This window comes from Epinephelus fuscoguttatus, linkage group LG7 (genome assembly GCF_011397635.1).
Source record: "Epinephelus fuscoguttatus linkage group LG7, E.fuscoguttatus.final_Chr_v1".
In the NCBI taxonomy this organism is placed as follows: domain Eukaryota; kingdom Metazoa; phylum Chordata; class Actinopteri; order Perciformes; family Serranidae; genus Epinephelus; species Epinephelus fuscoguttatus.
In genome coordinates, this window is record NC_064758.1 from 39,242,931 (window position 1) to 39,266,689 (window position 23,759).

The 23,759-nt window shown below is 40.8% G+C and overlaps 1 protein-coding gene and 1 long non-coding RNA gene across 4 annotated transcripts in view; one reads left to right on the top strand and one right to left on the bottom strand.

Moving 5' to 3' along the window:
• The window catches only part of LOC125891828 (uncharacterized), a 70,620-nt gene that overhangs the window by 15,650 nt on the left and 31,211 nt on the right, over positions 1-23,759 (top strand). For all 3 annotated transcript variants that reach the window (XM_049581365.1, XM_049581367.1, XM_049581368.1), the window contains exons 9-11: positions 9,179-9,290; positions 14,425-14,515; positions 18,966-19,052. In XM_049581365.1, coding sequence (XP_049437322.1) covers positions 9,179-9,290; positions 14,425-14,515; positions 18,966-19,052 — 290 coding nt within the window. The remainder of the gene's footprint in view (positions 1-9,178; positions 9,291-14,424; positions 14,516-18,965; positions 19,053-23,759) is intronic.
• Positions 1-23,759, bottom strand: part of LOC125891890 (uncharacterized) — a 75,341-nt gene that overhangs the window by 8,678 nt on the left and 42,904 nt on the right. The window lies entirely within an intron of this gene.

Here is a 23,759-nt window from a genome sequence, read left to right on the forward strand (position 1 = left end):
TCCCCCCACAGACACACACACACACACAAACACACTGTGTTTGTTTGCATGTTTATCACCACAAACCTGCCTAAATTTGTGCTGTTTATTCAGCTCATATCTCATTCTTTGCCACACTATTTATTCATCTGATCCCATTACACTGAGAGCCTGTATGCATGCAAAGTCTCTGCATTGGTTTTTTTTTTTATTATACAAAGATAGCAACAGCTCAGCAGACAGTTAGTCGACACCTCAATCAGATGATATCGCAAGCAGGTCATCAATAATTAACGAACAAACTCAGAACTGATAATTAGCATCAGGTACAAAGCTGGAACTCTCACTGTGTCCACAGCGAGTTTAACAACATTATGTTGTTTGCTGTTACACGCTGAGGCAGATGGAGTCAGACAGCTTGAGCAGGTGGTTGTATTACTGCTGTACTGCGGTTTTGAGTGGTTTCCTCTGGTAATCAACTTGATCCTTGTGGGCAAGAAGAACATCGGCTGCGTCGAGAATCCACAGGACAATGCTGTAATGATCCATGTGATTATTTATAGTATTTTAAGTGCTCTGCAGGAATCTGAAAGACTTTTGACAACAAGATGGCAGCTCATATTGATTTGTTTTTGATTGCATTCTTTAGCAAAATACCTAAAGAGCAGATGAAAGACAAAGTTTGTGTGGATGTGTGTGTGTGTGTGTGTCTGCATGCCACCATGACTTTCAAATCACTTTATATTTTGATCAAGTGTGATGTAATATCGTCTGCAATATGTCACCCGTCAACTTTGATGAGATCAGTGGTGAAAGAAGTGTTACGATCCTTTAATTAAAGCCCGCCTCCACTGAAAAATGTGTGTTTCTGATGTTTATGTCGCCTAAAATGTCTGACCTTCACTATACTGACTTGTATCTGGGCTAGAGAGGTGTTTTCACATTCCTCTACTGAAGGGGTGATGCCTGTGCACTAAAATCTGAGGTTTAACACACACGCCAGACAAGAGAGCCAGGGGAGACAGAGACAGGCCAAGGCCCTGATCACACAGAAAGTATTTTAGCAGCTGGAGGCGGCTTCAGGTAACTGTTTTAAATAAGAATGAAGCTTTTTGCTTGCGGTTTTTGCGTTGTGACGCACCTCACGTTTCTGTGCCTGGTGTATTTTGCCTGAGAGCTCCAAACTCCTTGAGTTGAAAAAACTTCAACTCAGAAAGGAAAAGCACCCCACATCATCTCATTTTGTCCATTGTCCAATAGGATTATTTAAGAGTCAGGCCTTCTGTGGTGGTCATGAGAACATGTTAACAGTTGGTAAACAACGGAGGTGAAACTGGTGGTAGTGGTTGCCAGATACCCAGAGCTATACGACCCAAGGATAGACAGCAGGTTGTCAAACTACCCCCGGAGCCTGGTCTCACTCTGAAATCATAGAAATCTGGCGCTTGGACAGTGCCAACGAAACCAATAACCAACGAAAAAAGGCGTCCTTTGATGCTGGCATGATACGCAGCTGGTTGCTGTGGTTAAGGCAGCAAAAGTCTGACTGGGGCGGGTGGGAGGGGTGGTGGATGAGTCCAAGAAACATCGACTTTCACCCGAGAGAGCAGGGTGCAGCCATCTTGGATTTTGAGGTCAGGGTTGGTGTAGTTCCTCTGACTTTCCAAGTCTGCAATCCGACTCCAGTTGAAATTTCCAACTGGGAACTTGGACATTTCAACTTGTACTCTTTCAACCCATTGTTATAGACCTAGTGCATCATGGATGAAGTTTTTCTGTCAGCTGACACAAAGATAGGGTTCCCCTGGTTCCCTTCAACAAGCCAATAGGAGTTTTCTATTGAATTTTGGATTAGTGCAGAAAATACGCTCGGCGTGATGACGTTCTATAGTCTGCTTTAGCCACTTTAAACCTTCAAAATTCTTGAGTTGGGTATCTACTGACGCATTTTATGTAAATGGACTGCACTTGTACAGCCCCTTTGTAGTCTACCCTGCACTCAAAGCACTTTTCACACCATTGAGTCACATTCACACACACATCACACACACACATTCACACACTTGGTGGCTAAGGCTACCATACAAGGTGCCATCTGCTACTTAGTAACCATTCACACACTCACACAAGGATACTTTGACATACTTCGACATGAGGACCGAACCGCCGGTCTTGCAATTGGTGGACGACCCGCTCTACCTCTGAGCCACAGCTGCCCCTATGTCGTAGAACAATACGTGAGCTCTTAAAGGAATACTCTGACGATTTGGGAGTTATGCCCTTCCTCTATCATTTTCATGTTGAGACAACATGATCGATATCTTTATTGTGTCTGTACGTCCAGTGGCTGGGTCTCAGCGGTTAGCATTGCGCTTATAGTAGCCTACGGTAAAAGTGAACAAATAAACGTTACAGAAACCCTGAAGCTGGTATTTCTGCACGTGCATTTAAAACAAGCATGTTTAAACATTAATTCAAAAAACGAGTCCTTTTTAGTCATTTTAGAAGAAGTTTGATACATGGAACTATAGTGTGTTTACGTTCTGCACGGAGGGATACACCGGTGAGCAAGGGCTGCAGCTGGCTCTGGGACAGGTAACGTTACGCTAGGTCACTTGGTAAAACCAAACAAAGAGACGACACGGACGATATTACTCACTCGACTGAAAGCTGTCCATCAGCTCCTGCAGGCCTGGGGCGTTTTTTTCCAGTTTATCTTAGTAACATGAAAAAATGTTTCAATCATGTCAGGATTAGTGATTGCTGCTAAGTTTTCACTCCTTGTGATGCACTCTCTGCAGCGGTTTTCCTCCTGATGATATACCTCCCCAACGATGGTAGCACCGAATCCCATTCTGTGCAGCAAAATGATTCCACCTCCGTAGGCATAGGTTAGCAAGCCCCGCAGCTACACCACCAATCCTCCCCTGGGCCCCTTGCTGTTCCGCTCCCTCGGAGGATTCAGCCTCTCTTCTCACCCGCTCAGCATCGAACACCTGGAGTTCCTCATGTGTACTCCGGCTCAAACAGGTATGGCTCTGGATCTGTGTCTGCTACAAGAAACTCTTCAAAATCGCGCTCAAAGTCGTTCATTGCAGCTATCCAGAGATATCGTTAGGCTAAATAAACAACTGAGTTTTGTTTACAGGCTACATCTGTGCCTGTGCCTGCTCACCAGTGTATCACTCCGCGGATCACAGCGCAGGACATACTGACCCCCTATAAGTGCAATGCTAACCGCTGAGACCCAGCCACTGGACGTACAGACACAAAAAAGATATCGATCATGTTGTCTCACTATGAAATTGATAGAGAAAGGGCATAACTCCCAAATCGTCTGAGTATTCTTTTAAGCTTGTGTTAACCACAAACCTTTTTTCAGACATCTAACTGAAAACCCATTTGGCAAACCTGTTGAATTTGAGGAAAGGGAAGCAAGAGTGCTAAGAGTATTTATTTCTGGGTTATAAGACTCTTTCCTGCATGACTCTATTACCACACTTGAAATAGCTGAAAGAAAAAACCTGCACCAAGCAGAAGTGGTGGATGAAGCAAAAGGCCAGGTAATGTCTAAATAATTTTTACATTATCAGTTTAATACTGATGCATCAGACCATATACTGCATTATGTTGTTCTAACTGGATGAGGTGGTGCTATTTTAATGACTGCTACAGTTAGGTAGTGTAGTCCACTTGTTCCCAGGGTTGAGGCCCCTCCAAAGGGTCGCAAGATAAATGTGAGGGGTCGGGAGATGATTAATGGAAGAGAGAAGACAAAACAAAGCTCTGCTGCAACAATGAGCATTTTTTTATATATTTATTTATTAATCATTTCACTTTTCTAACAGTTTGCTGTTGTGTGAATCTGAATACTGCGTTAGAGATATTTAAATAATGTGAGAGGTTTTGAGGGGAAATGTCGCTTTGGTGGAGCTGCTGACAAAAATATAAAGGAACCTAAATGAGACAGCTTTTTCTGAAAGGGCCACAAGCAAAGAACGAGACAATGCGGTATTTTTTTCAATAAACTCATCATGTTTTAATGTATGATCTTAATGTGGAAAGTAACTAGTAATTATAATTATCAGATAATCACAGTGGAATAAATGAAACTAAACTAAAAAGTTGTGCCCTAGGGGTACAAAGTATTATAAAATGTAAATACTGAACTACAGAAGTGTACTTAAGTTAAGTACCGGACTGAATCTTTCCACCACTGGCTGAGACCCATTTCGGTTCTGTATGATTGCAGTGTATTTCTGTTTAGAGTGTGTGTGTGTGTCCGACTAATGTGGTTATTTACCTTGAGAGCCCCTGTGCATGCTGCCTATTTAATGACTGGAAATGTCGCACACCTAATTAAAAGTACACCTGTGGCTTCCTGCGCCCAGTGGGATACGCTCTACATCTCCATATTCTAATTTGCCAGGGCAATGCCCAGTTTGTCTGAGAGTCAGTCGACAAAGGGCTTGATTTGCACCGTGTTATTTTAGGACAGACGCCTCGCCCTCACACTCGAGGACACTGGTAGCACTCAACATTGTTCTTAATATTTGATGTTGTGATTCTTCATTTGAAAATGTGACACGAAAGCCTTTGTTGGCCCTGGTGAGGGAATTACTGTCTCTGGTCTTTAATGTTAAGGACTTAGAGATGTGTTGATTACAGCTTTGTACTTCCGAAATTCTTATCATTCAACATGGTTATTCACTTTGTCATGAGTAGATTTTCAAACAGCTTGATGATTTGGATTCAGTAAGAGAACAATTTAACTCCTGTTCACTGGAAATGCTGGCAGTCAAGTTTTATTGATGGTTTAAGGAAGAGTTTGACATCTTTGACAGCTTCTCTGCTTTCTAGCCAAGAGTTAGATGAGATGATCAATACTACTCTCCTGTCTGTCTGTCTGTCTGTCTGTCTGTCTGTTCAGTGTGAAGCTGGGGCCAGCAGCCTGTTAGCTTAGCTTAGTATAAAGACTGGGAAACAGCGAGCCTGGCTCTGTCTGAAGGCAACTTAATTCGCCTACAAGCACCATTATTAGGGGTGTCAAGATTCTCCAAACGCGAGATTCAATTTGACTTTTGATATTAATGTCATGACTCAATTCAATTTTTGATTTAAAGTTTTCTTCAGCACCGAGGCTGTGCCATTGTTAGACTCACAAGTCTTGATATTTAAGATCAACAGATCATTGGCTTCACTGACAACTGTTAGTTACATTTACAAATTCTTTAAAAAGATAAGCTACATGGTATCAAGTGTGATTTAACCATCATATTTATTTTTTTTTGGAATGTACCACGCTCAAGCCATTCAATTCAATTGAACTTTATCTATCCTGAGGGAAATTCTTGTGCCATAGATTGCTTCAAATTACAGTAACTAAGTACAGTAACCACAATTTTAACGATTCACAACCAGTACCAACCAGAACAAGCAGTGGGTTCCCTGGGTCAGGGTCACTCACTAGGCCCAGTTTTAGAACAATAGAGTATTAAATATCTATAAAATATACAAATATACAGGATAGAGGTGTTTTCAAATTTAAATAATTAATCAAAAATATAGTAACTTATTTCACCAGTTAATTGGGAGCAAAAAGAGAAGCCACTAGATTGCAGAAGTAGACCTTCCTCACCTGCAAGAAGCCACCAGGTCTTGCCTCACTTTCACTTCACTAGCATCAACTAAACTAAAAAATAAACTAATCTGAACTATAAACTAAACTGTATATTTTCTGTCATTGACACATTTGAGGTTTACATAACTCACGGGGAAGGCAAAATGTATTTTATATTTTCCAGTTCTGTTGTTCGTCTGTCATCTCAGACGACAACAATGGTCAAGGTGTCTTGGAAAAGTGTAGCTGCAGGCTACCGCTAAGCTACGCTGTGTCGTCTTTTAAGTGTTGTTTTTTGCCTTTGGATGCACACAAGAAAGCAGGGTTAGAGAGGACAAAACACTGGGAGAATTACTGATCCTGCTTTAGTTTTTGATGATCAAGTCAGAATCTCGTTTAGATCGATTTTCGATTACAATCAAAATTGATAAACTATCCCAGTGCCAGTGCTATACCATTCAGGTGGCTTGAACTTATCTCTCATCAGTCTTTTATTAAGTGTATCTGTGCTGTAAATCCTGTCTGTTTTTTTCTGAATAGCAGACCACTGCAATGCATAAAGGACCATTGCTATGGATGCTGTTTTGAGCACAGACACTTTACACAAGCTATACAATTATTTCTAAATCAACATGGAGCTCCAGAGGGATGTAGAACCTCTCCACACATCACCCTCTCAGGGCTCATTACATGATCCCATAGTTACTGTGCTGTTGGCCTTGAGTGTTCCCGTGCAGTAAATCCTGTTTAGATGCAGGTGAATATATGTCGTCGTTAATAAGCTGTGTGTCCTGTGTTGTGAATACAGGTGAATTTCTTTCTAGTTATTGTGCTGTTGGTTTGGAGTGTTCCTGTTGTGTTCAAGTGCAGGTGAATGGATGCTTGAACCGGTTGGTGGGTAGCTGGTAGCAATGGATCCAATCCAGAGGAAAACTGCCAGGCCCGAATTTTGACCCTGACTAGAAGTAGCCCATTTTTTCCCTTGGCAGCAACTGTCATTAAACATTTTGTTTTTGTTGAACAGATTAAACAAATTAGATATTATGTTTTAATTAGTGAGCTTTAGAGCTTTGGACAGAGCCAGGCTCTTTTTCCCTTTCCAGTCTTTATGTTAAGCTAACTAGCTGCTGGTTGTATTTTTATGTATTTTTTAAATTTGCACACAGATAAAACTGCATAAAATAGAAACAGTAAAAAAGAAAAAAATCATTAATGTGTCAGGAGAGGTCGAAAAGCCACAGGCTTACACAAACAGATCTCAGCTCAACTAAAGGACAAACACAGACGTTAACAAAAAAAAAAGGAGGAGAGTAGACAAATAAACAAACATTATACAGAAAAATACAACAAAAGATAAATAACAACAGGAAGCACACTGAACACAAATGTGTGGGTATGTGAGTGTGTGCTGTTTGAATGGAACAATTTGTCTGTTATGAGAGACAGCACTTTTCACTGTATGTGAATATTCATTCATTCATTCATTCATTCATTCAGTGGTCAGTGAAAAATAATCCAATAAAAAACAAGACATACATAGTACACAGTGCGGAGAAAATAGAAAAAAAGGGGGAATAATCGAGAAATAGTTCGACATCATGAATTAAATGTAATGATAATGTCCTTTTAAAATGTTCTAAACATAAAGAGCTCTTGACACCATGTTCTTTGGTGCTCCAAATCTGTGCACTACGATATCTGAGGGAGGACTGGCCAAGTTTTGTTTTGTAAAAAGAACAATGGAGCTGATTAACCTGTTTGTATTATATGAATGAATTTGAGAATTACATTTAAAGAAATTGATAAATGACTACGGTTGAGAAGAACATAAATTTATATAAAAACGTATTTATATCATATATGTAGCTTAATACCAGACAGTGGTATCGATCGTCATCCCAGTCGCCAGAAGAAATATTGGCATTGTATGTTTCTGCAAACTTATTGATGTGTTACATTTGTACCTTTCATATGGAGTGGTTATGTTGAAACTTTATGTTTCTTTACGTATTTGTTGTGAATTTTATGTTGTGACAATGCTGTGGTGAGGTTTAGGCACAAGAACCATTTGGTAAAGGTTACTAAAACATCATATTTGGTCTTAACACTTTGAAACCTGGAGCAACATCACTTTTCTTGCACTGCTTTCAGACGTCTTTCACAATTAACTTTGTTTTTTTCCCGTTCTTTTTAAACTAATTTTCTTGTTTTTAATTTTCTCCTTCTGCTAATCTCGCTAATTTTTCTGGGTCATTTTCTTCTTTCGTTACTCATTGCCTTCTTCCCATGTTTTTAAAAGAAATCAAGCCAATTTGCTCTGGTTTCAAAGGGTTAAAAGATGAGCTTTTGTTGCTGTAAACACAGCTGGACATATCCCAAACAGTCATTACAAAACACCTGCTTTTTCGGTCTTAAAAATAGGCTGTACAAAAATAATAGACATAGGTACATAGCACCAATTGGTTTGTTGACTCCCGTTTTGAAGCTTTGTGTTCGGCATTTTGGCCGTCGCCTTCTTGGTTTTTTGGTGCCAGACGTGAGAGACTGGAACTGTGGATGAGTCATAGACTGTAGTGTTGCCTCACACCCCCTAAATATTCATAACTTTAAACCTTAATACCATTTAAATAGACGGGTTATATATAAATTCACCCCCTGTGCAGTTGTCAAGAACAGGGAATTTAGCTTTAGAGACCCAAACCATTTTTATAAACATGTTCATTTGGGCATTTTAACATGGGGATCTATTGGGATTGACTCGCTTCTGGAGCCAGCCTCAAGTGGTCATTAGAGGAACTGCAGTTTTTGGCACTTTATTATGCCCTGGAGGTTGCAGCTTGGTCTTCAACAGTGGTCCTACATGCCATGCCATTCACCACCTCTACTACTGATGAGAAACTCAGCTCATATATGTTTAATCTACCCTACGTCATTTGTATGAAATGTACAATTTAAGCATATCCGTGGTTTGGAGAAATGTACAATGGCAACATTTTATTCTGGCGACTGAGCTGCCATCTTTTCATCTAACAACAAGAAAACTCATTTCACAAAATGTCAAAGTATTCCTTTTTACATGTCTTCGGGAGTATTTTCAGCATTTGAAATTAAGGGCAACAAAGCTCCACTTCTGGAAAAGTTTTCATCACAAGTTAGCTGACAACCTCACAGCTTCATGAGAGAAAATTGGAAGTGACACTTCCAAATCAATGCCCGAGTGTCTGACTCTGGCTCAAGCATCTCGGCTGTATTTTGTTAAACTCACCATGTACTTTACATACATGTCTAAAATTCCTGAAGCTGGCTCCTAATGAATGTGTCTCACTGCTTGTGAATTATGCAAAGGCATTTTCTGTAAAACAAAAAAAAAAAAAATTCACATCAGCTTTGACTTGATAGAATGCAAATTTGTGCATTTCCCTTAGGCATTTTGGTGAAAGTAATTAAGCAAAGGACCCTTTGTCTTCAGAATGCTTTTTGAGTCATTTCATCGCACGATGAGAAGACTATCTGTCAAGAGGAAAGCTTTCATGTACCATTGAGTGTTGTTGACTTTTTTTTAATCTATTGTTCTTCTAGACATTTTCCTCAAAAGTTTTCCAGTGCAACCGGGAGAGCTGAAGGACAAACTGTTCATCATTAATGAGGAAGATGGAGGCCTGTCTGATGAGCACATCACCTCTCTGAGGAGGTATGACTTTGTGCCAAAAAACTCTGATTTGTATTCATTCCTGATAGCGTCACAACCGAAGCTGAGAGGTGAATGACTTTCTGCGCCTGAGTTCATGGGAGGTTGATGTGTGTTTCCGTTGGCAGAGACAAAACTAGCAGCCAAGCAAATCATCAGCGAGGGATGTGAGTGCATGTTGCAGTCAGGAGCATGTGGAACAGGGGAAACCGCTGCCAGCTCATGTGAGGAAGACACATGGTTTGCGCAGCAGTCTTCACAGTGTTCTAATACTAAAAAGCAGATGCCAGAACCTTTTACCAGAGCAGCTTACTGATAAAAATTTTATCTCGGGTTATTTGCGGAAATGGAAACTATTGACATGCCTCTGGGAATAAAACAGTGGAGGTGGGTAAAATGCTTCCTGACTCGTACCTGCAGTTTACTCAGTGGCTTTGGTTGCTGACCTCCTGGAGGGCGAGTGATCTAATGTACTGTGTGGAGGATTTTATTTATTCTATGAAAACATAATATATATTTTAATGCGCTGTGGCGTAGGCCTGAGGAATACAATTTTGAAAGAACCACTCCCAACAGGTGCTGCAATATTAATGGCCGGAGCTACTCCAGTGGCACATAGCCTGGCTCATGAAAAAGTGAATGCCTTTGGTTTGAGGTCAGAACGCACGGAAATGACAGGAGGAGGAAGTCCAATTTAAGACGAGCGGGGTTCAAATTCAGTGCAAGTGAGTAAATGGCTGTTCACATCAGCGTCGTGCTGTTTTATAGAAGCTGACGAGGGCCATCAGCGCTACTTGGCTTTTAATCACTTGCCTTTCTCCAGGCCACTAGAAATCAATGTAATGGCATCGGTCCAAGGCAGGGAGCTAAAGAACATGTGATGTCATGAAGAGGCAAAGGTTAAAATGGGAAAGCAAAAAAAAAAACATTCCCAGCTGTGACATACATTTTTAAAATGAGTCTATGTTGGGGGTTTGTTGTTGTGGTTTCTTTTTTGCCTGTTGAATAAATAAGGACTGATATTTTGCTCATGGGCTCATTTATGCTTATTGTACTTTAAAGACACAAATGGGACTTTTTAAAGATACAGACAAGGAACAGAACTGCACAGTTCAAATGTATTAATTACCCTGTATCTGTAGTCTGATCAGCTGTAACCAGTGATGCCATTAAACGTGCCAGCTGCTGCAGCTGTTCACTGTCAGCGGCTTTTTCTGTTCTGCTCCTCAATTTTCAATATAACGTGACATGCAAATAAAGCACAAACTCTCAAAATTTGAGATGTTATTTAGATAGAGATCCAGTATTTCACATACTGGTTGTACTATCACAAGAAATCAAATCCATAATTCCATATGCAGCTGACCGGTATACATCTTCAACATGCACTCCTTCCTCTCAGCAATAAAATATTCATTATAGCACCTACAGATATCAGCTGTAGAAGGAAGGTTTTTACTTTTGTGATTGTTGTCAGGCTTTCCTCCGTTTTGTCAGGTGAGGGTGATTTTTGTTTTTGCATGTGATTGTTTTGTATGCTAAGCCATGTGATTACATCGTCTCTCTTGCCTGTTTGATGTGGACCCTTAAAACAGCTATAATCAGTATTTTTATAATGGCAATGGATCAAAATACTGTGTGTAAAAGGCTTGGGTGATACAACATGGTTATTGTTCAACACCATAATGATCCTCACATGTCCATGATAACAGACAGTCAATTATTCTGTCACTTTGCCTTCCGAATGTGTCACCGTATTGTTGTAACTTAGCCTATTACAAAAAAAGTAACCACACATGTTAGCCTATTTCTGATGCTGTCCGTAATTATGCATGTAGCTGAAACTTCAGCAGCACACGTTTAACAAAAAGAATCAGAATGCCATGATTTGGCGATTCTTTGGTTTTGAACCAAACGAAAAAGGATAGCCAGAGAGCATGTTGTGAGCTGTGAGATTTACAAGTCGGAACTATCAGAATCAGAATCAGAAATACTTTATTGATCCCCGAGGGGAAATTATTTATGTTACAGGTGCTCCTTGCAAGAAAGGAAAGATACGTAAAAATATAAGAAATTTAAACAGTAGTATTAACAAATATATAGTTAAATAAACAGGAATTATTAACAAACATAAACGCAAATAAATATATATATATATATATATATATATATATACATATATATATTGTAAACTGAACAAGATTATTTACACAAACAGAATATATACAGTCAGGGTGAATGGGGTTATTGCACAAGTTAAATTAAATTATTGCAGTGTGTGAAAAAGTCTCAGGGCCACTCAGAGGGAGGAGTTGTACAGTTTGATGGCCACAGGCAGGAATGATTTCCTGCAGCGCTCAGTGGTACATCTTGGTGGTATGAGTCTCCCACTGAAAGTACTCCTGTGCCTGACCAGCACATGGTGGAGTGGGTGTGAGACATTGTCCAAGATAGTTCGTAGCTTAGACAGCATCCTCCTCTCTGACACCACCATCAGAGAGTCACACTCCATTCCCACAGCGTCACTGGCCTTGCGGATCAGTTTGTTGAGTCTGTTGGCGTCCGCCACCCTCAGCCTGCTGCCCCAGCACACAACAGCATAGAGGATAGCACTGGCCACCACAGACTCATAGAAAATCCTGAGCATAGTCCGGCAGATGTTGAAGGACCTCAGTCGCCTCAGAAAATAGAGACGGCTCTGGCCCTTCCTGTAGAGAGTGTTAGTGTTCTTAACCCAGTCCAGTTTATTGTCAATGTGTACCCCCAGGTACTTATAGTCCTCTACAATGTCCACACTGACCCCTTGGATGGAAACAGGGGTCACCGGTGTCTTGGTCCTCCTCAGATCCACAGCCAGTTCCTTTGTCTTTGCCACGTTGAGCTGCAGAAGGTTCTGCTCACACCATGTGACAAAGTTATCCACAACAGCCCTGTACTCATCCTCATCACCCTTGCTGATACAACCAACTATAGCAGAGTCATCAGAAAACTTCTGAAGATGGCAGGTCTCAGTGCAATAGCTGAAGTCCGTGGTGTAGAGGGTGAAGAGGAAGGGAGAGAGGACACTCCCCTGCGGGGCCCCGGTATTGCTCACCACTCTGTCTGACACACAGCATTGCAAGCGACGTGCAACGTGACTAAAGATGGAAACACCACAAATTTCTGCTCCCATCGCAAGACGCACAATTCAACAGAATATGCAAATCTGCCACCAACTCCAGTCACAAACCTCTACCAAAGTGAGCAATCAACCAATCACTGGAGTTTTCACAAAGATGAAAATATAAACGTGACAGTTAACAGTGGCGAGACCGAATGAGGACAGTCAAACGTGCAACTGAATAAAAGAAACCTCACCAGTTGACTGATTTGATTTATTAATCTCAGCATGACCTTGTGTGAAATAGCGCTTACTGCCTACACATCGTGGCCACTGATGAGTACTTCAACATATGTGGCTGCAGTCCATAGATATTTATGTGGGTCTTGTATATTGTTTTTTTTCCCAAAACTGTTAGAAATCTGATGGCCTTCCTAAGGTGATTTATGATGATTATATGTAAAACAACTGCTGTATTTGTAGGCGTTTAAGTCGTTTACTCATATGACATAAAATCTGTAAGCTATGCTCTTTGCCATTAATGCTGACCATTTCAAGATGAAACCACCACAATAGGCTTAATAAACGCTTCCATCAGACTAAAAACAAACAGTTATAACTCGCCTATGAAGCATCATCATAATCCACAGATTTGTATTATCCAGACCAAATCACAGTTTACACAGCTCCCATTTCATTTCTCACACACTAACAGTAGTCCAGAGGATTTAAATCCAGCGAAATATTTAATCCAAACACATTAATACATCCCTGTTACATCCTTTCAAATGTTAATATTTCTCCACATATAATCCATAATGTCTCCCGCTGTGCATATAAACAAACCGACAACTGAATCTCAAAATGGAGGCAAGCTCCTGGCCTTTCCATTGACACCTCACTCGAGCCAATGGGAGCTTCCATTGCTGTTGCTATGGCCTTAATAACCTACCAGGGCCTGAGCTGGAGAAACATACGTCACTAACATTTCCTGTAGTTTAGAGGTATCTTAAGAGCCAGCGATTGGCCCACCTCACCTGAGGCTTAGGGGTCTTGTAGTCAACGACACTCCTGAGTTTTTAACGCAATACTGTCAATATAGCCTGTTATAAATACACAGAAAACAAATGGCTCCTTTGTTGTTTTAAAGGAATAAACAGTCTTTCTTATCACTGTAGGTTATCTAGAGGTGTTTGTATACAGTAAGCTCCTAAATAGACATTTCCGTCTATGTTGATTTGTTTTTCACTAGTATTCACATGCTTTTTTGAAAAGCTCCTGGACAAAACCCTAGAAAAACATGTAAAATGTTTATTTTCTGTGATTTTGTTACCTACTTTGAAATTGGACTGTGTGAAGCTTCATGACATGGCCCCATTATGTTTTCCAGCTAATACCTGCAGTCATCTGTAGCTCCTTTTTCCAGGAAAATATTCAGGCGTAACATAAAAAAAGTCTTTTTTTTCCCCAGTGTATTAAAATTTATATAACTCAATGACAGAAGCACTTACAGTGATTCTGACTGCTGAGTGTTACCTTTCAAAATAGACCATGCATGTATATGTACTAAAATGGAACAAGGTTAGTTTTTAATTGACTTTGGGTTTGCTTTGAATAGGTGTTTTAGGTGAATTTAACAGGAATTTAAGCAATATTGTCAATTGGGGAATTTCACTATCACCCAACCCTACTTAACGCAGCTGTAATTTGTATTTTTATAATGGCAATGCATCAAATGACTCTGTGTAATGGGAAAAGGACTACAACTCACTACTTTAATTCTAAATATTTTAGTTTTATGGCATGCAGCTGTACTGTTTTGGTTCACTTACTGCTCTCATCATTGTTTCTGGCAAAAAAAAAGCAACTAGCCGGTGAACACAGTGGAGCATTTAGCCGCCAAACAGATAGATATTTCAAAATAATGTTTCCCTGTAGGTTTCCATCGCTCACAGTTAAAAGCTGAATGACAAAATCTTTTTCTCGCCCTTTAAAACATTTTAAATACTCATATGTCATCTTTGTTTTTTGTTCAAGGTACGTCCCCACGTTGGAGGATGTGGAAAAGTACAAATCACACAAGGGACCTGTGACAGAGCTGCATATTGTGGACCAGTACATGATGGAGGTACAGTTTATAGCTCTCCATATTAACTAGAATTAAGTATGTAGTTTGCTTTGGATTTGACTTGTGACACCATGAAACAAATTCACCTCCTGCTCATGCAGCACTTTCTTTAGGAGGGCTTGTTACCTGCCTCCTCATTCACACACTGTAGGCGTCATGACAAGCTCTTAACATTCATCTGGTTATCACCTTCCAGCATGCCTGGCAGTCATCTGACCCATGTGTGGTTGGCTAAAGGCTGCAGGAGGGTAACAGATGAACAGCGGGATCAGCCCACAGTGCCTTTCAGGAATATTTGACACCAGTCATGAGGGATTTCGTATGTAAGAGACAGGGTGGCATCGCCTATGGAAACATCATGTAGTTCAGGAGGCACAAGCCTTCTGTGCGAGACTGCAGTCAGCCTGAATGCCACTAAATCAACAACATAATCAGTCTTCTTTACTGCTGCCAACGAAAGCAGGTATTCAAATATTGTGTTTAATAGCATCTGAAATGGCAATCATTTGAAACCTGAAAGATTAGAGATGATTGCTCACCCCTTTGAGACTTTTTTTTTTTTTTCAAAATCTAATGTTCTGCATTTTCCAGTCATTCCACACATTCTCCCCCTAACATCTATTAAATTATTAAAGAAAATGAAAGGGCTGACACATTTCTTGTGAATCATCACAGTTTCACGATTTTTAGCATCACCATTACTTGGAGTCAAATGTGTTCTCCACGTGACACACAGTCAACCTCGGATGCTCTTTGTACTTCTCTGTATACTCTCATATCACCAACATGTGTCTGTTAGTGCTTTGATTTAGCTTGTTTCAGCCATGCTAACCGTCCAGCTCACCATGAAATTTTCGACTCACAATCATGGTGCCCAGAGGATGAATCATGCTGACTTAAGTGACCCCTGTGGCTTCTTCTGCAGAGCCACCCTGTGGTTGACATTTTTAGTTTGTTGTGAAATGTCTTAAAGGATTACCTCCCAAAATAATGATTTGCATATATATTCACTCACCCTGTGTTGTATTAAATTCATGAGGAAAACTCATTTTTCTTTCATGCTTCCACAGTGAACGAAGAATCCAAAAACAGAGAAAATTCTTGATGAACTGAAGTCGTAGAGGTCTGAGTTTCACAGCAGCAAAATTATATCAAAAATCTGTTTACAAACTCTCACACAACTTATAGTATAGTATAGTATTGTGTGCTGTTGTCCTTGCTTTGTGCTTTGCTTTGTGCTTTTGTGTGTTTGTGGCTAGGTGCTTAGGTCTATGTTGGGTTTTATGTTGTTCTCTCATATAGTATGTTCTTATGTTTTATTAATAGTGCTTATGTCTTGTTTTTGCTTATGTGCCTTGTTATGTGCTTCTGTCTATGGTTATATGCTTAATATTTAAAACACATCTGCATAAACATGTTGCGTTCAATTTACCTCAGAAGTCGGAGGTTGGAGCCGAGAGTGACTTCACTCCCATGTTGGTCGCATTCCAGGGCAAGAGGTTGGAAAACTAAGATGTTATTAGCAACACCAGTTCTAGCCAGGTTAGCCCTTGTTAGCAATACCAGTTGATGAGAACACATTATGCCATATTTTGCTCACAAAAACACTGTAGTAACATCTAAACAGACAGTGGTTGGACAGTTGTGTCTGTATGGCTGTTTTAATGAGACATGATAAGACAGAGGTGCTAATAAACAGTATATTACAGCAGCTTTCACTGCTGTTGATGTGCAGAGCAGCTGTACTGGATTTTTAAGTCGGGTTGGTGAGGTTCCTCTGACTTTCTCAATCAGAAATCAGACGTTAGGAGGCGTTGCATGTGACTGCACCATCAGTCACATGCACAGGCAAGTAGTGGGCCTAGGTATGCACTGCTTTGAACTCTCCAAAATGGTATGCACAAGCAGAATTCAAATGCATGAGCTTGCTTGGGTTACTGGTTTGCAAAAGAGTTTTAAATAGGTTTTAGTGAAAATTTATGTTTGGGAAGTACTGAGCATACAACTGGATAAATAATTATTGTATTACTATTGTATGTAACTATTGTATTATACTGCACAAGTTTTGTGAGGGTTTGTAAATGATGTTTTGATAAAGTTTTGCTGTTGGACCTACCTGGCCTCCCCCTGGAGGCATGCAAGTTTTCTTCACCAATTCAACATTAACACAGGGAGAGTAATTGATAAACAAATGACAGTCAGAAACAAATGAGTCAATATAAAGTGCATGGTGGTGGTGGTGGTGGGGGGGGCGCAATGATGCGGATACTGAATCAGTGGGGTTGGGAGTTCAGGAACTGGACAGCCCTGGGAACAAAGCTTGTCCTTCTCCTCTGAGTCCTGCAGCCTGGGCAGCTGAAGGTTCCTGCACGGTGATTTCACAGTCTGCTGTTCACACAACAGTTTACGATGGAAAACCCCGAAAACTAGCAGCATTCCCACGCCACGTCCTCAGTACAGTCAGTATGTTTTAAAACACATGTAAACACATTAGTCCCACTGAAATCATACTAAACTGAATTTTTCAAAGTCTGACTAACACACAGATTATGCGAATGGGAATCAAATCACTCCTGCATGTATACAGTCAATCAGACCCAAACTGGTCGAGGCGCTCTGAGCATGCTCCACAGTTTCCGCCCTGGGCTTTGACCTGGAGGTCGAATAGCATTAAATGCACAACAGAAGAAGAAGCCGGTAACAACATGGTTAAATCTACATCCAGAGCTGTGCATTTTTGGACGGACGAAATGTACAGAGCTGTAAAGTTGTCCACCATGGTACCAGTTTGCCGCTAGCTAACCGTAGCTAACTTGGTTGTCAATTGTTTGGTCTATGATGTAATAGGTCAACCGGAAAATGGTCCAATACTAATAAGCTGAAAGGAGGCATATGGCCACCTATTGTAGTGGAGTTGGACATACTTCGGTCAATAAATCGATTCCCCTCCCATGCCTAGTCGAGCTATGACTGTAGCTCGGTCGGACTTAACTGTACTGAGTGATAGCTAGCTAACAGACAGTTGATCCTCTGAGCATCCTGGCTTTACACAAAATTTGAGCGTTTTTTGTTTCTGCTATCCTGATGTGCCTGACCTTAATGCGATGAGCATTCAATAAATCATTTAAAAAAACACAAATGTTGCCAATTATCTTGAGATTTTAAAATGCAACATTGGAAAAATAAAGATTATTAAGACATTTTAACACAGACTAAGAACTTTTAAAGAGCCGTCGAAAGGGCTGAAAGTTAGCGTGCTGCCATTAGCGTTTAGCTCAAAACACCACTGTGCCCATGTCTACTGCCTGACAGAGCTGAAAGCACGGCTGCAGACTCTTCAGACTTGTTTTCCTTTAGATGGCTGAAAATGCCCTGATTATCTGTCTAACAGTTCTGAATAATCACTTTCCTCTCAGGATGACTGTGGAGGACACGAGAGTGGCATCTGAGAACAAACGTTCTACCATTAAAGAAAACTAAAAGCATATTAGTGTGGAAGCACTGACCTTTTCCCTAAAATGAATCAAATCCTAATAAGGCTTCTGCAGGCTACCCTTTTCCAAGAGTGTTGCACAACACTGTATATGAGGTCTTTGTATGATCTTAAATCATGCCTGTCATGCTTTCTCTGGGAACTTCAATCGTGTGCTGTGCCAAAGCAAAAGAGTATTCCTCTTTTATATCTCCGATTTAATGAACACGAGAGCTTCTGATTATGGATCTGAGTTAAAGTCAGCAAAACACCCGAGAGTGTGACTACTTTAAACTGAGTGATTAATGTGTGAACACATTTTTTTCCCCCAGGAGGAATTAAATTGTAAATTGTTACCTTGGCATGGAATCAGTGTGATCTGTTAACCTTGTATTAGAAATTTAAAATGTGTCAGAAAATGTGACAAGACAAGGAGCACTGTGCTGGAGAATGTGGAGGATGACATTCTCGGATATTTCTCTCTTTTTTTTTTTTTTTTTTTTTTCAGAAATAGCTAAATGATTACATGGTCTTGATTCCTAACACTAATCCTAATATCTCTCCCTAACCATCCGTCAGACCAGGTGCCCTTTGGCTTTTAGGAGACGGTACCTGAGCATGAGCGAGACGGTCTGACAACGTGGAATGATTTATTAGAGGTTAGCACCGACTCAAAGGTCGACTAGGCAGCTCAGCCAATCGTTTCAAGGTGTCAAGCCTTCAGTTTCTCTGTTAAATCAGCCTGTCGACAGGCCTGCAGCACTCTACTTTAGCCTGAGGTAATCTCGCCAAAGAAGTTGAGTGTGTGAGAATAAGCTGCAGCCATCCAAATACTTTATCTCCCTGCAGCATCTCCCACTGCACTGCTTTTTAGATAATTCTGAATAATCACATGGAAATAGGTTGTGTGATGATGTGATAATTGCGCTCTCCTCTGTATACACACAGCTTATAACACACATCTCCTCCCTGCTACAGATGTGCAACATCCCATGCCTGAGCACACAGCTCGACCTGCTGCTGACTCTGAGAGAGCTTCCGATCAGCATGAACGACCTGCAACCTGTGAGTTTACTCAATCACCTATGGTGTCAAATCAAAGGTTGAATCAGATGTTGAGTTGTTTTAAAGTCTGTTCCTTTCCTACAAGCTGAAAAAATGGGTAAAACCGCAGCCGCCACGGCACACGAGGAAAACACGAACATGCAAATTTATTCCGTAATGCGAATGCTAATGTTCAGATACATCATGGCTTTAGACATAAATGAAAAGAACATCTGGGGACAAACTGACATTAATACATGAAAGCTTTTCTCCCTCCAGTTTGAGTTTTATGTTTGAAGTGGTGGGTGAAGTAGTTTCTATTCTATTTGCTGGATGGTTAAGAGTCTTGAAAACAGAAAGGCATGAGAGGCACTTTAAGACACCTCTCTTCATTTGACAGAGAAGAAAAGATGGATCTTAATCAAATCAAGTCCCATTTTTCTGTAGGTGGTGTAAAACAGACAAAGTTTTTATCTTTATCAGAAACCCAATAAAAACCCACTTTGGGGTTTTCGCCACGGAGAGCTTTGGAAAAATTCATGAATTTAACTTCATTTGGCAAACTTCTGGACTCTCTTCAAAGACAAGCACTCTTAAATGAATACACATAAAACAAAATAAAGAAAATAGACAAAGTTACTTTTTAAATACATATTATTTTAGAACTTTTTTAAAGGAACAGTGTGGAAGATTCAGGGGGATTTAATGGCATCTAGCGCTGAGGACTTAAGATTGAAACCAGCTGAAACTTCTCCCGGTTAGAATTCCTTCACTGTTCACTGGGGGTGTCTCTTCCTTTCCGAAACAAATTGACCCAGTGATTTAAACCGGTAAAAACACTGAACAAAGCAGTTTCACGTTACAAATCAGTGTTTCTCCAACGCTGTTTGGCACCTGCTAATGTGTGCTCACATCTTTTTCTCTGATAACTTAAGATCCAGACGTTCAGGAGGTTTTTACCAGGAGCCAAATTATCTGCAGAGGTCTCTTCCTCTCCAAAACAAATGGACCAGGTGATTTAAACTGGTAATAACACTGAATAAAGTAGTTACATGTTAAAAAATCAGTGTTTCTCAGGGTTCTATCTACAGTGGCTGAGGTGAAAATGCTAAAACTCAAAAACGCGAATAGCCCTATCTGGAGTCAGTTATTGATTTATCCATTCTGGGCTACTGAAGAAACATGGCAGTCATACTTGGCGATCGCCATAAATAACAACCTGCTCCCTTTTTAGATATAAACAGCTCCTTCTAAGGTAACAAAAACACAATAATTCTTATTTTCAGGTGATTATACCCTAAAGAAAATATACCAATTATATTCCATTGCTGCCAATATATCTGTCTAAACGCCACACACTGAAACTTTAGGACTCCTCTTTGATAAAGCTTATAGTTAGGGCTGGCTCAGGCTTGCCTTGAACCAGCCCTTAGTTAGACTGCTATTTAGTCCCAGACTGCCAGAGGACTTCCTATGATAAACAGAGCTTACCTCTCCTCCTCTCCCTCTTCATCTGCACTTTTCCCAACACTCTCATATCAAAAGGGTTGCTCACTATGATAGCCGATGTGAAAACACAAATGTCCCTATCAAGAGCCAATGTTTGGTTTGTTTGTTCTACTGTAGAAACATGGTGGTGCAACATGCTAATCTCCATGGAAGAGGGCCGCTCCCTATGTAGATATAAGCAGTAGAGTTGAGTTGATTTCCAGTTTGTCTGGTCTGGTCCACTGTGGGAGATTAAACTGTTTTAATTTTATTCAAACCACCTGAGACAGCATTTGTCATTATTCCACCTTCTGGCGAATGAAAAAACTAGCCTATATCCGCAACCTCTGCCAATGGCGTCAGGGTGTTAAATTCAGCTCACCTATACATGCACAAAGTGGAGAGATGTCAGAGTGAGGGGGCTGCCTTGGTCAGACGCCCCAAGCGGTTGGGGGATTTAGTGCCTTGCTCAAGGGCACCCTGGTAGTGTCCAGGAGGTGACTGGTGAGAGCTTAAAGTTTCTAGAAAGCTAAATGGCCATTGTTAATAAAGCTAGGCTACTTCCAGTGGGCTATATTTTGTGTAATTACCGGTAAATATCACAATATAAAACATGTTTTCGATTTTAAAAAGTAACTTTACAAATGTGGTAAGATAGCAAGCTGGCAACTTACCTATCTTTAACACTTTCCCCGCCAGAGTATTATTTGTAAGTTGCCAGCCAACGGCAGCATTTTTGATCATATTCACCGATCTTTCAAGACCCTGTCATGAAGATCCCGTTTCGTCCCACCAAACTTATTTGCTTCTTCATGCGGCATTTTTGTGCAGTTTACAAGCTGCTACATTTCCATAAACAACATCCAGTTTCCAGCGGATCTTCGTCTTTGTTTGTTTTTAGGCATGGCAGTGCTGTTGTATTTCACAAGATGTGTAACAGCGCCCCCTATATTATAACTAGGGATGGGCAAACGATCAAAATTCATTATTCGATCATCAAAAAAATTAACGATCAATTATCGATTAATTGATAAGCGAGTATTTCAAAAGAGAGAAAACAAAAGAGTGCAGTACAGACTGTCGCCACAAGAGAGCGCAGCTGCTCCAGTTTTGAGCTTCAACCCCCCAGGCCAAAGAGGAAGAATGGCGCGCATGCGCAGTTCAACCGTGGGTGTTTACAACCGTTGCCAGCCAGAGTTACAGGCTTCAGTTTTCAGCAAAACCTCTGTCTTTCAATGGCATAGTGTTTTCAGAGGTCTCAAGGGAAGCCACCGAGGCTTTGGAGAGCGATGAGAGCCTCCATCTGTTTCTGATTTTTTGCCTGGCATAGGTCCGGCGGGGGTCTCGAAGGCCTGTCGAGCCTCTGTGCTCGCCGGGCGGAAGGGTCTCGTTGGTACGGCGACTCGCTGGGCGGGGGGGTCTCATTGGCACGGCGGCTCGCTGGACCTATGCCAGGCATTGTAGGGGAAACTACGACTATCGATCAAAATTATTTGTGATCCATCAAAAGCCTTAACAATCAATCATCGATAATCGAAAATTGATGCCCATCCCTAATTATAACAGTGAAAACACAGATTGACCGAATATCTCGTCAATGGTAGGGTGGTTACGTCTGCAGTCTGATCTCGAGTACATCTGATATTTACGTGGTTTGTTTACATGACGTAACAGAGGTACGTATTTAATGGATTCAGTGAGGACAGAGGACGCCAATGTTAAGCAATGCTAGGTGACAGACACTAGTTTTCTGTCAACACACGGTGTCGTCATGTTCCACTCAGGAGTGGCTGCTGAATCAAGTGGGACATTTGGTAAGATTTACTCTATCTGTCCGATCCAGAGTTTGGCTTAATATCAAACCCTTAGAAAATTTTTACTCCTGTCTAACCCTAATAAACGTCTCATTCTAAGGTAACAAAAACAGTACAATTTTTTTCAGGTGATCATACACTAAAAACAACATATTACATTTCGTTTCTGCCAATACATCTCCCTAAATCCTACACACTGAACCCTTAACCCTTCCACATACAGCCAAATGTTTAAGGTGTGTGCAGTGCCAGTATCTGGACATCTCAGGTTAATCATTAGTCAGACTAATCGTTAACACTCTTATAGAGGATTGTTGTTTATTGGCACTGAGGACTGCAGGGTGTGAAGATATTGCAGTCAGACAAGAATAACTCCCAGCTCCTTGGCTGTTTTTTTTTTTATGTGATTTTCTCAAGCCTCTGTTCCTTTCTGCATCAGTGCTTCAGTCCTAATCTCTTGTCTGCTGACTGTTTGAGAATGAAGAGCAACAGTGGGTAAGAATGATGGCACTGTAATCCGTTGACTGTGGCAGTAATTTCTCTTTGTCTAAAACAGAGACAAACATATTGTGTGCTGGCACAATGAGTTGATGAGAAAGATTAGCAATCTCATTAAGTTTCAATTTACTCTTGGGTGTTACTTTCTGCTCTTTCTCTTTCTGCAACGTCTTAGCTTAGATATATCCAAAAAAAAAAAAAAAGGTCTATTTTAAAACTCAGACCATGGTATTTGCGTGCAGGTACTCTGTGACTATCTGGCTTCTAAAGATACAATCTACAGAGTATTATGCCACCATGTCACAATACAATGTGCTCAAACATGAAGAAGTTAGGGTCCTCTGTTGCTCTAAATCCTTCAATTCTCTGACACAACAGACTTCTTAAGGCCCGAACATTAAGGAGGATTTACTCGCCACCTGACAGACATAGAGGCTTTAGGAGGGAAAATGGAGAAGTCACCACCTGGGGGGATGTTTCTCACCTATGATGTGCTTGTTGGTGCTTCGTCTCACTGCCAGGATGTCAGGTTTTATTCTGCATTGTGGCCCTGGCTTCTTCTTTAAGCTGTTTGCTGTGCTTTGTGTGCAGCCATTTCCAAATATAAATAAGAGAAGACACCGAACCAAAGCCAGTGATGCGGTAGACAGGTAGAGCTGTGGATGGGAAGGCACCCCCTGAAACTGATGTGCTGAATAGTAAAACCAAATGGAGCTCTTTTCAGCAGTTTCTAATTGTTCATTGTGACTTTAATTGGAAATATTGCTCCATTTTTCCAACTGAAGTCACAAAGAAACAAAAGCTAAAGCATCCTTAGCTTCTTTAATGTGACATATGGAAACAGAAAATGTGGCTGGCATACAAAAGTGGTTGTGGGTATGAATATGGAGCGATGTGGAGCTGTAGTGAGACACTGGGCTGCAGATTA